Genomic DNA, 13,100 nt, shown 5'->3' on the forward strand with positions numbered 1-13,100 from the left:
GCTACACACTAACCAGTTTATTTTAATTATGGTTTAAATATTGCTTTCATGCCAACTACAAGCTTTAATCAAATGTAGCAACAGCCCATTCTGTTTTTTATCACATGGTGGCACTGTCTCACATCCCTAATTAAAGCACCATATCCTCAATGAATTTATACTGGAGCACTGACTCACAGAATCACATCTTGAAATGCCCTAACACAGACTACTACACACAATTGAAATATTTTGCTAATGTCTTATGCACATAGTAATTCCTGAAGATAAGCTTTGGTCGCCAATGACCTCCTGTGTACTCAATATAATGGGCTTCATTATACTTTACCTGTTGAGTGAACAAATTTACCTACATTTATTCTGAGTCCCCCAGAACAACTTTTCACAGAATATTTCCGGAACTGCAACTGTTAGAAGTATCAGATTTCAAGCATGCCTTTTCCTTTTAAAATAAATGAAGAGGGGGTTCCAATTCTTTCCTGTTTGCTGCTTCTGTATATTTTAAAGGGAAGAAGCACATCTGAAACACGAATACAAATTTTGCAGTTGTGCATGTATGCCGGAATACAAGAATACTTGGGGAAAGTGGCCATAAGATTGATTCAAAATGCCTGCTCTGTGGACGATATCTAGTTCTGCAAGGGCAATCATAAGTTGAAGTCATAAAGCAGGGGTGGGGACCTCCAGCCCTCCAGATATTGTTGAACACTTTCCTAGCAGCATCAACAACATGGTCAATGGTCAGGAATTATGGAAATTGTAGTCCAGCCACATCTGGAGGACCACAGATTTCCCATCCCTGTTACAAAGCTTCTTGTTCTTGCCTCAGTACTCCACACACTATTAACAAAAAATAAACAAAAACTTTGTTCCTTTTAATGAACGCATCTCTCGTATTTTATGACAACTTTGTCCTGTAGAGCACAATTACTGGAATATAGACTGAAACAGTGTTGCTCATTGCATCTTTACCTATAACAAACTGCAAAGTGAGCATATGCAGCTACAATCCAGTTGTGATGGCCAGCCACTATCAAAACTTTTCGTGGATCCACAGGAAACCCTTAAAGAAAAACACACACACAGCAGAGGTTAAGTGAGGTTACTGAACTGATGGTCATGAGTCTTTTTTTCACCTATTTTGCCAGAGCAGTGAGTATTCTGAAATTCTGCAGCTGTAATAAAGCTGCTGATGCACATGATGAGCTGCATTTGGCATGGAAGAGTTAGCAGAGCAGAGAAAGCTCTGGGGAACTAAAGCAGAATACTATGGCTACTGTAAGCACACAAGCCTTCTGCTCTCTTTCCAGAGGAAGAAGGTTTACCCCAGAAGCAGACAGATGATCACCATTCAATACCTGGCCCTATACTACAACCTAGTTAACAGTATTCAATTATTATTTTTTAGCAGAGTACACAACCAAGTTGCAGCCTGCATGTACTTATATTTATGATGCTTGCACTGCAGGGCTAGTCTTCACTCAAAACTGCAACTTGTCACAATTTTCAAGGATCAGCAAGAACTAATTTGGGCTTTTTTTTAGATACACTTGCAAATTATTTTTCCACAAATATTTTAAATGCATTAAGGAAATGAAGATAGTTTTGCTCACCTAGCCTGACTGTATCTTCTCCAGTACCAGCAAGTGAAGTCTGCATATTCCCTCCTCGGGCCTCACTTTCAGGACAGCTCTGAGGTGCTCTGACTTCAGTAGATGCTCCTGAAGAAGGGCTAATCTTACGACTTGGAATGCCTAAAGAAAATAAGAAATTTGTCAAATCTGGTTTTAATGGGCTTAGATAAAGGCTGCTACAGCTTTGCTGGCAAGCAGAAGGAAGCTCATGACAGTGGACTTTCCCATCCCCTCGCCCCATCCCTCCAAAATGCACAAGGGGCTGAAATGGGAAGCGAAAACTTCTCAAATTAATAAGACAAAGTACCTTGCACATTTCGAGCTCCATTTATCTGCAGTACCTCAACGATTTTGGCCAACCTCCCCCTCCTGACTATTCCTGCCCCCATCCCATGCTATTCCATGGCACTGCCCAACCCTCAGTGGAAGTATAGCAGCCTCCAGAACTACCGTATTTTTTGCTCTATAAGACTCACTTTTTCCCTCCTAAAAAGTAAGGGGAAATGTGTGTGCGTCTTATGGAGCGAATGCAGGCTGCGCAGCTATCACAGAAGCCAGAACAGCAAGAGGGATTGCTGTTTTCACTGTGCAGCAATCCCTCTTGGTGTTCTGGCTTCTGAGATTCAGAATATATTTTTTCTTGTTTTCCTCCTCCAAAAACTAGGTGCATCTTGTGGTCTGGTGCGTCTTATAGAGCGAAAAATACGGTAATTTGTAATTGCCTCAAAAGTATTAAGAACTACTTTACCACAGAGTTTTGGTTTACACTGATTTAACATCAAAGCAATATTTCTATCTCATTTAGAGATAGAGTGGCTTCAGTGGGAAGTACCATATTTTTCCGTGTATAACACACACACACACACACACACACACACAGTGTATAAGATGACCCCTATTTTTAGGGACCCCAAAATTAAGAAAATGGGGGGAGATTGCCCAGAGTTGTTAAGCTTTTGGAGGGAGCATTTTTTTGGGGGGAGGGGTTCGCTGAAAATCGCTAACCTGCCTGACCGACGCTGCCAATCGCAGAAGCCACCAATCGTCTGACCACTCACTGCCAGCACCCACCAATCACCCGCCCAATTGCCGCAGGAACAGCCAATCGACAGCAGCCCTTGCCGCAGCCACCAATCACCTGCCCAATCGCCGCTGACAATCTCCTGCTCGCGGCTGCAACCAATTGCCCGTCCCCCCTCAGCACTATCTGTGTAAAAGACAACCCCCCCATTTTAAACATTATTTAATAATAAAAAAATCGTCTTATACACAGAAAACTAAGGTATATATCAGTCCGTTTCTAGAAAATCTAAATCACCTGAGAAATACAGTGGTACCTCGGGTTAAGTACTTAATTCGTTCCGGAGGTCCGTACTTAACCTGAAACTGTTCTTAACCTGAAGCACCACTTTAGCTAACGGGGCCTCCTACTGCTGCTGCGCCGCCAGAGCACAATTTCTGTTCTCATCCTCAAGCAAAGTTCTTAAGCTGAGGTAATATTTCTGGGTTAGCAGAGTCTGTAACCTGAAGCGTATGTAACCTGAGGTACCACTGTACAACAATGTACTGCAGCCTTGTAATTAAGCATTCACATGATTGCCAGACATCCAATAGACATTAGGTACACAGATATATTTCTCAGTGGTGACCCACAACTGTTTGTCTGAGCTACTGTGTGAGCTCTCCTTAACCAGAGACCGAAGAAGATGCATGATCTTGAAAAGGTCTATTGTAGTGACCTTAAAACCCCAATGAGAATGCTTATGATAAGGTAGACACTATGGCAACAGCAGGAAAGTGATTCTGGTGTACACATAGAACTAACATAAAGGTGGCAGCAGAGATGGAGAGAATCCTGATAAGTTCTTGAAGTGGAAGCTTCAGCAGGCATCAGCCCATACATAGCAAACCCCACAACGCTTTGACCAGCTCAAATGCCACACAGAGCTGAAAGTATTTCAATACTGTAAAGCCACAGAGATTTTCAGGAGTTGCTTCTTGATGCTGAAATAAAAAATGGCTTACAAAGCATGCTCAAGTACCTGGAGGTGGCAGGTATCCATGGAAGAGGACACTGCCACAAGAGGAGCGCTCTAGCTCTTCACACAACAGTAATCTTCTTACTGAAAGGAAACAGCATATAATCTGTTATACATATGTGAATGCAAATTGGGTTACTTTGCAATTTTCTTTCTCATTTAGCTTTCTTGCTGCAAAAGGGCAAGGCTAGGCTTCAAACAGCAACCCAGCTTTAAAATAAAGTCAGGTGTGCTTGGGCCCAAATGCTGTTCATTTTCCCCCAAACTGCTCGGTAGGTGGGACTTTGCCAGTCTTCAGGAGGCATTTGGGATAAATTAACTTCATTTAATTTAACTATAAAATAATTTATATACTACCCTTTGGGTCTCAAGAAGGCCACTATGGTTTATAACATTAAACCTCCAGTTGTGCAGTTTGCCCTTTGACACCTGAGATGTATGTTTTTATAACCCACCCTGCTTTTATTATTATAATTTGTTTTAATCTGTTTTTGACGCTGTATTTTTAATTGTTGTAACACATCCTAGAACCTTAGGAAGCAGGGCTTAAAATCATAATAACAACAGAGAACTTTAAAAACATACCAAGGCAAGAAATCTACAAGTAATCAGCATTTGTTTATAAAAAAAGAAATCATAGCCACCCACCAAAAATATAATCAACATGGGACTTAATCAAACCTCTCTTAGGAGATCAATGTGCTGATCTCCAAAAACATTCTGTCTCGACTCCCAGTGAAATGTACTCTGTTGGTGGCAGAACACAGAGGAAGCGAAGGGGAAGCAATAAGAGGTCTTCCCACTGGTTGGTGCCCCCCCCCACCCCACTCAAAAAGTCACCTGGGAATGACAATATATATGGCTTAATTGTGGAGGGGAAGGAGAGCTCTCTTACCACTACTGGTGGTTCTTTAAAATGATTATTAACTGATCATGATATTCAAACTAGTGGGTAATTTAAATCTGTATATTTACCTAAAGGTGTGATTCCATAAAACTCTGCTTCATGCCTAAGTACATTAATGCTTACTCCCCTGCAATAAAGGTAAAAAAACAGAAATGTTTAAAAATTAAATAATGCAGTTTCTTAGCACAACAATCAATATTCTAAACAGAAAAACTAAATCTTTTATAGGAAGTTTTATTTTAACATGATAAAATACTTTGATTAAACAACTGAGAATATCTTTAAATGCTACGGATTAACAGAAACATCTACACAAATGTTAAATTAAAGCTTTGTGAAAGGATATAGTCTGGAACACTCAAGCAAAACCTCTGTTCTTTGAAAACATTTTTTTTAATATAAAAAAATTAAGCTGCTATGAGCAGCAGAAATCACAGAACAAAAGTCTTATGGGAAACATAGAATGTGCTGACTAAAAGTTCAATCTAACACAGAGATGACAGAGCTAAGTGTTGTCACATGGGTGGGTAAATGTGAGTGCCTCAGCTGAGGCAAAGCACAAAACAAAGGTGGCTTAGCTCACAGGCCTGGCAAGTTTCTTCAAGTTGAACCCTTTCAGGATTATGCCTCAAAAATTGTACACATACTTTAATGTGTGAGGTTTTAGCTCTTAGATTGGGCTGTAAGTGTCTAGTACACAGGTTACAAGAGGATATTTAAAGTCTCTCATACAGCAAAGCCTTAAGGAAGACCTTTCAGAAATCAGGGGCCCCTTGAAGTTCCTGCAGAAATTCACCTCAAATATTTCGGAGAGTAGCTTATTCCGTGGAGTTCAGGGGATATTACTGGTACTTTCACAAGTACAATTTTTTAAAAACTTCAAGTGAGCTTAAGAGTGTTATTTATGACAATCTTCCACCAGAAGCGTTTTTAAAATCAGAGAGAATTAACACTGAGTTTCTTACCGCAAATCTAACTCCTTTGTTCGAAGAAAATTTAAAATAGGTGCAAATGCTGCAGGATCTCTGTCAATAAATATCTATGAAGAAATGAGAGCCCATTTATTAGCTTACCATATAAGTTTTAGAATACAAGAAATTATGCACTCTGAAGTCTTTATTTATTTCAATGGGAGCAGTTTAAACACAGGCTTAATTCTGCAGTAGAAATCTGTGTGAAATGCTTAATTCTGCCATTATTTAGCCCTACAAATATTACAAAATCAAATTCAAAAAATATACCCTCATTTTTTTTAAAAAAAGTGATCTTTTCTAACTTTGCATTTTCATGATGCCTACAATTACCAGCAGCCACAATTTGTCTCTATCATTCAACTGAGCACAAGACTGAAAGAGTCTCCCCATTCTAACTAGAGATGTTGCAAAAGTGCACAATTCACCAATTTAGAATACAATTTAGAAGCTAAACCCAATACAGTAATCAACTTTCACATCATAATCTTCTTTAGAAAGGAATACTCACAGCACCAGTTTCATCTTTCAGTGTTGAAATTCTTCCACTCAGCAAACTGAAAACAAATAAAGCTAAGTTACAATATAACTTGGTAAGAAGAGTTGGGTGAAGATTCCTAGTTTCTTCTCTGCTCTCATAAAGGAGGGATGATATCTACCAACAGTATGTTTTTCTATGCAGTTCCAAAATCACACATCAAAGAAACATGTGGCTTTAAGTCCCACACTTCTGCCATAAAGCTTATGTAGGGGCAATTGCAGGAAATAATTAGTGGGTATAGGAGGAATTAAGAACCCCACCCCTATTTATCCTTCCAATTCTTCCCTAAAAATGCTCTTCTGCACCAATTCCATTCATTCTCAGAAATGCAGGTTTGTAAACATGCATTTGTTGATAAAACATGTGGTTCCACCCTCACATTGTACTGACAATTTTGAGAAAGTATTTCCTCAGAGATCACTATGATGTGTAAATTCAACACACAAGGGCTTATTATGTAACATACCCATAACATGAAACTGGTAAGAAATGTTAGACTTCAGACTTGAACACTAGCCTAATTATGAACTGGGCTACAAAGCTACAAACTAGGTGAACTACACACTTAGACACACTAGTCAATGGGGGGGAGGAGAGCTACTGAAGATTTACCGGGGAGTAAGTCTTATTGAACTTAGACTGAGTAAATATCCAGAAGATCTGGCTTCAAAATACCTGGAAAAAAAGGAGTCCGGAATCCACATTAGTGTTTGTCTTGAAGTGCTGAACCTGGAACAGAAATATTAGAAGTCAGGAACTGAACTGGTAAGTTCCCTCCCCGCAACCAATGATATATATTTTTTACTTATTTAGTTAATTCTTTCCTACCTAAGAAAGATAGTGTTTGAACACAGTGGGCAAGACCCAAAAAAGTGAAGGCCTCTGTTCAAGCAACAGGACTTCTCATTCCTCTCTTTCTCCCCACCCCCAGTAGCCCCTCATGTACCTCATTCATTCTTCTAGGAACCCGTGCAAAAAGGAAGCAATTGTCAAGGTCTCAATCAGCTAAAATTAGTCTTGACTATCCCATTGAGACCAAGGAAACGAGTTAGTAGCAACAAAGTTAGTCCTACAGCTTTCAGTGGAAGTTAATCCAAACTATCTTTATTTGGATTAGGACCCAAAGATCAGGCCTTTGAAGTTGTTATTACCACAAATAAATGTCTCCTCTTTCCCATACACACAAAAGTTGCTTGCATTGCTTATGACAGAGCAACCTATGCATATTTACTCAGGAGCAAGCCTCATCATGTTCAATAATGCTTACTCTCCAGTAAGTATGCTTGTGATTACATTTTAAGTCTGTATCGCTGAATGAGAATTTATTTCTGGCTTGTCCCAAGTTGAGCCACATAGGGAGTACATGTTAAACTTTATGAAAATGTCTATGTATGTAAACTACAGAAGTTCAAATAATTTCATGCATGCGAGCGTACACTTATTTTAAAAATCCTGTGCACATGTAGAAAAAAAGAGACTGGTCTTTAAAGTCTGAAATAAAATTGCCATTCTACCATTTAGCATGTATTCCATTCAAACTATGGAACTCTTCTGTATTTTAAATGAAGAATGTGTACAACAGAGGCTCCTAGATGCTATCTGTACTACTACTTGTTTGTATTTTGTTGGTTACTACAGAATCACAGAACTGTAGAATTGGAAGGGACCCCAAGGGTCTATGATTCTATAGTATCCCAAAAAATACAAAAAAAGGGAGTAGTACAGATAGCATATAGGAGCCTCTGTATTATACACAATGCAGATTCTGTGCAGTTTTGCAATAAGGGCATGACAAAGCCAAATCTTCTCTGAACGAAGGGCTCAATATAGTCATGTTAAGCTTGAAAACTGGAAAACTTTCTCCTATGAAAAAAGCAGTCAGAACTACATTTTTTCCTAGTTAACTTTTTAGCAGTAAGTTTGAAGGTTCACTCAAGCAGAATTCAAACACTCTTGCAATCCTAGTTTATTATTATTTATTATTTATTTACTGACCTATAGAAACTCACTCAAATAACAAAACTTCAGTAGCTAGAACAAACATATTATTTCCAAGAAGTCAGACAAACAATGCTAACTTGAACACAGTTCAGTACCCATGATATAAAAATATAGAACAGAATCCAAACAACAGTGAAATTAGTCCTGTTGAGTCAAATGAAACCTACCAAGAAGGAGAAATGTATATCTTAAAATACAAAACTGACCCTGCTAATTCTGTGGCACTATTTGACTGCATATTTTTGCCTCCAGGTTAATTACATGTTTTGCGGAACAACATGATCCAAAAATATTCCCCCACAATTTCCATGAAAATGAAGGGATGTTACAGAGCAGTAGTTGTTGATGAATGGCACCAGAAGGCTGTTACTTAGATGTTAAGATACAAATAACATTACTAAGTATAGCAACATATGACAATGGTACGTTATTTACAAAAACTTAATAGCCAAAGCAAAGTGTAGGAACTTAAAAGAAAGCACACCTAGGATAGCTATTTTTTACCTCACAAGTAGTAGGACGTCATGTGTAGATTTTAAAAATGCTTGTCCCTCAGTTTAGAAGTTACATCACTTTTCATACTCTCTGTCTAACCAGCAATATGTGTGTTTTGCTTAAGGCTGGAGTCAGATCTGGAAAACTGCTGGTTTTAAAGTTTTTAAAAAGGGGGTCCACAAATTACTTCTTTGTCCTGTAATACTGGGTGTAAACAGACACTAGGAGAAACTAATCTAATCCCATAGTCATTCTCCATCTTGAGACAAAGTCTATAAGCAGACTTTATGGCTATAATAGCAGGGTGATGATTACCAGGTTGTGGTAACTGCCCTGAGACCTCCGGGTATAGGGCGAGTATATAAATTCAATCAATCAATGAATTGGAGGCCAGCTTTTCCACTAGTGGCATCAGTGTTGTGAAATGCCATCTCTGCTGATTTATGATAAACCTCATGATACTGGCATTCCACTAGCCCTTGAAGACATACCTCTTTAAAGGAACATTCCCCCCATCTCCTAACTGAACCTCCTGTTTAAATTGTAGTTAACTGCAGTTTCAACAGGTTTCTTATTGTACATTTTAATTATGAATATTTAATGTTTTGATAAAAGTGTTTTATTGTGCATCTTAATTATGTGTGACCAGTGCTTTATTCTAAAAAAAATGTTCAGGGATACTCTCATTTTCCTACTCATATTGAAATACTGCCCCTCAATAAGGCCAAACTTAGATTCACAAAATGTTTAGGGGTACAGTGGTGCCCCGCAAGACGAATGCCTCGCAAGACAAAAAACCTGCTAGACGAAAGGGTTTTCCGTTTTTCGATGCGCTTCGCAGGACGAATTTCCCTATGGGCTTGCTTCGCAAGACGAAAATGTCTTGCAAGTCTTGAGATTTTTTTCGCTCCCCCCCCTTTTTCTAAGCTGCTAAGCCGCTAATAGCCTTTTAGCTGCTAATCCGCTAAGCCTTTAATAGCCGCTAAACCGCTAATGGCGCTAATCCGCTAATAGGGTTGCTTCGCAAGACGAAAAAACCGCTAGATGAAGAGACTCGCGGAACGGATTAATTTCGTCTTGCGAGGCACCACTGTATGTGTTTATCAGCCTGATTAAAAATGCTACTGTGAACATATAAAAGGCCACAATGATTATAACATTGTTCATCAATCTTATTCTCCCATATGCTATTTTGATAACACCAACTTATTATCAAGTAATACATTAATTTCAGTTTTTCTATAAAATAGACAAGTTCAAACAATACTACTATGAACAACAGGTTAAGAGGATCACTTAGATGTGATGCAAGTTGATGTGCTTTTGACATTTAGAAACCTTTTAACGGGTAAAATCGAGGGATTCACTAATACTATTGCAAATCAACAAAAGACCATTGAAACTTATTGAAAAATTATTTTGTAGTATCTGCAACATTTATTATTTATTGATATACCATTCTGAATTACAATATCAAGCTTTTCAATCATTTTTTCAATAACTGCACTACAACTGTTAGACTGTCAAGATATAGAATAAAGCAGGTTTCTATTTTTCACCTAACAATATCGCCTTTTGTTTTCACTAATATACGAGTGTTTCATGTTGTGTAATACTTTGGCCTAGATTCAGAGCTCTGATAAACAGAGCTCAGCTCACAGAACGGGATAGTCACAACAGAAAGGCCAAAGGAAGATAATTCTTCTGGATGCCCTCTCTCCTAGAAGTATGCTCTAGAGGACTTAAGGAGCCTCTGGAACTGTGGTTCCCAACGTGGGGCACGCCCCCCACAGGGGGGCAATTTGATTTTTTGGGGGGGGGTCAATTCGAGAACGAGTTATTAACAGTTAATGGCCTTTTAGGCTTCCTCCACATGAACAGGAGTTCACTTTTTGAATAATAAGAATTATATGTCAAGGGGAGGGGATTTTAGAGATGCTGAGGTGGGGCATGGCCAAAAAAAAGTTGGGAACCACTGCTTTAGAACAGTATGGTATGTAATGTGAGGTGCTTCCCCCCCAATACACTTTGCTAAAGTATCCTCTGGATAAAATATTCTCCAACAGAGCCAACCAAATGAGGTGGGTCATACATAATGCTAAGCCAAACCATGGCTTAATTACACATGTGACGGTTCCCACAGAGGAGACTGTGGTTATTGCACTCCTCCCACTGGTCATCTGGCTGCTGTGATCTAAACCATGGTTTGGCTTAGCACAGTGGTTGGCAAGTTTTACCTTGCCTGGGCTGGTTCACCGCCGCGGAGCTCCCTCCATGGGCCAGATCGCAGACCCATGTTTGACAGAGCATGGAAGGAACAAGGCATCTTTGGACCAGGGAAGCCAAGTCCAGAAAGGCCTAACAGACCATGTGGGGTTACTAAATTGTACGCCAGAAGGTATTAAAAAGGCTGGAATGCTGCTAGAGAGCACACATCATACATGTGCGGGGCCCAGACGCACACCCAGTGCTGACCATTCAACCTCGGGAGCTGTTGGACACTCCAACAGAGGTTTGTAAGCAGAGGCTGGATGCCCATCCACCAGGGGCTCTTCAGTTGCAATCCCTGCATTGCAGCGGGATGGACTAGATGACGCTTGGGCTCCCCATCCAACTCCACAGTTATTCTGATTCTATGAATCTCACAGAGTTCTTAACCTGAAGCACCACTTTAGCTAATGGGGCCTCCTGCTGCTGCCGCGCCGCCGGAGCACAATTTGTGTTCTCATCCTGAAGCAAAATTCTTAATCCGAGGTACTGTTTCTGGATTAGCGGAGTCTGTAACCTGAAGCGTATGTAACCTGAAGCATATGTAACCCAAGGTACCACTGTGTGTGTGTACACACACACACACACACACACACACAGACACACACACACACACACACACACACACACACCATGAAAGGTCCAAGGCCTTGACTTCGCCACGGGATTCTAGTAGCCAGCAAACTTCAACGTACTTCTCTCCTAAATGTGTTTGTTACAGCAGCATCAAGGCCTGGTCTCGTTGCCGTGAATTGGGGGTGTCAGGGAAGAGAGAGAGAGGGTATCGTTTCGGCTCCCTCCTCCGCTCCCCGGCCCCCTTTCTTCCCCGGCTCCCCCTCTCTCGCCGCCCTCCTCGCCCCCCCTTGCCCTTGGGGGCCCCGCCGCCCGCCTGCTGCTCACCTGGTGCCCCCGACATTCAGCTGGATAATCTCCCCGCTGCTGCCTGCGCCGGCGAAACCCGCGCCGTTCCCCGCCATCTTCCCCAGCAGCGACTCTGCCTCCGGGAACCGCCTGTCGCCGCTTCCAGCCGCCGCCGCCGCCGCCCCGGAGTCGAGTCCCGGAGGCGGCGGCGGGGCCGGGGGAGAAGAAGGAGCGTCCAGCGAGGCCGCGCAGCCCTCCGAGACAGGCACGGGGCGCGCCGAGGGAAAGGCTGCCAGGTCGGGACGTGGGAGGGGAGGCTGAGGCGGCCTCCCTTCTCTCGCCGCCCGCCCGCCTTCCCCTGTCTCGTCAGGCGGCCGAGGAAGGCCCTGCCGCCGCCGCCGCCACTACAGCGGCCTCCGACCCTCTTCCCGGCCGCAAACGCTGCCGCTCTCTATGGCCAGGAATGCCATAGCAACGCGCGGTACCTGGAGGAGGGGGCTCCGCGAGGGACAAAATACCGACGCTGGCTGCGCCTTCGCGAGATCGCGCTGAGGCCGGAGCGCCGCGCGAGAGCCTCTCGCGTGGGAGGAGCTGGGGCAGCAGCAGGTGGCGCCGGCAGAAGTTCCTTCGCTCGCAGCCTCTTGCTGGCCCTTTTATGTGCTTGTGGACGCAGACAACACGAGCTCCCCGAGCTCTCCAGGCTCAGGGAAGGATTTAGATTGAGTTTTAGTTTCTGTCCCCCGTCCCCCACGCGCGCACCCGCCCTCACCACCACGACCCAGGTGGCGTTTGGGAGCCCCTTCCTTGGAAATCAGCGGCGACCCAATTCCGTCCGCGCGCACGTCCGTCACCTTCACAGCTAGTTTGCTCCTGGTATTAGCCTGTACGCCTCGCACAACGCATAAAAAGGGACTGGGGGGGAGGGACGTTCGGGGACCCACCGAGGAAGGGTGCGGTGTAAATTCAATTAATGATATTAATTCATTAGTAGCGCGCAGCAGGACTGCATTGCCTTAAAGTAAGCAGAGTTCTGTACAGTACTGTCTATAGAAGCTGCCTCCTCTAAAATTTGCACCCATCGTCTAAAATTGCTTAAGAAAGTCCATAAAAAGAGGTTAAGGTTAATATTTTTAATATTTTCCTACCTGTATCTCCTCACCTAAAATATTCTGAGATAGACAATCTCTGAACCTGAAGGTTCCATATAGCCATAGTTGATAAATATCCATTGGCAGACATCTCCTAGGACACAACAAGAGCCCTGCTGGATATTAATGTTGTCATGTGTCATCTTTTTCCTGGACACATCTTCTTTTTCAGGGGTAAAATTTGAGACAAATTGCATTTATTTGCTTTGAATGGCTGTCATAGCGTCCTCTTTTT

The 13,100-nt window shown here is 42.1% G+C and overlaps 1 protein-coding gene across 2 annotated transcripts in view; it reads right to left on the reverse strand.

Moving 5' to 3' along the window:
- KCTD3 (potassium channel tetramerization domain containing 3) overlaps positions 1–12,290 on the reverse strand; it is a 31,702-nt gene extending 19,412 nt beyond the window's left edge. The window contains exons 1-8 of one of the 2 annotated variants that reach the window (XM_081000511.1): positions 12,203–12,290; positions 6,768–6,821; positions 6,063–6,108; positions 5,546–5,619; positions 4,649–4,707; positions 3,677–3,757; positions 1,614–1,754; positions 973–1,063 (exon numbers count right to left, since the gene is read on the reverse strand). In XM_081000511.1, the coding sequence (XP_080856637.1) occupies positions 973–1,063; positions 1,614–1,754; positions 3,677–3,757; positions 4,649–4,707; positions 5,546–5,619; positions 6,063–6,108; positions 6,768–6,796 (521 nt within the window). In that variant the 5' untranslated portion in view covers positions 6,797–6,821; positions 12,203–12,290. Of the gene's footprint in view, positions 1–972; positions 1,064–1,613; positions 1,755–3,676; positions 3,758–4,648; positions 4,708–5,545; positions 5,620–6,062; positions 6,109–6,767; positions 6,822–11,756; positions 12,182–12,202 lie in introns of those variants that run through there. The other variant, XM_081000510.1, reaches the window with a different exon arrangement.
- Positions 12,291–13,100: the final 810 nt, after the last annotated feature.

The sequence above is a fragment of the Podarcis pityusensis genome (assembly GCF_964106645.2).
Source record: "Podarcis pityusensis genome assembly, chromosome: 3".
NCBI classification, from domain to species: Eukaryota; Metazoa; Chordata; class Lepidosauria; order Squamata; family Lacertidae; genus Podarcis; species Podarcis pityusensis.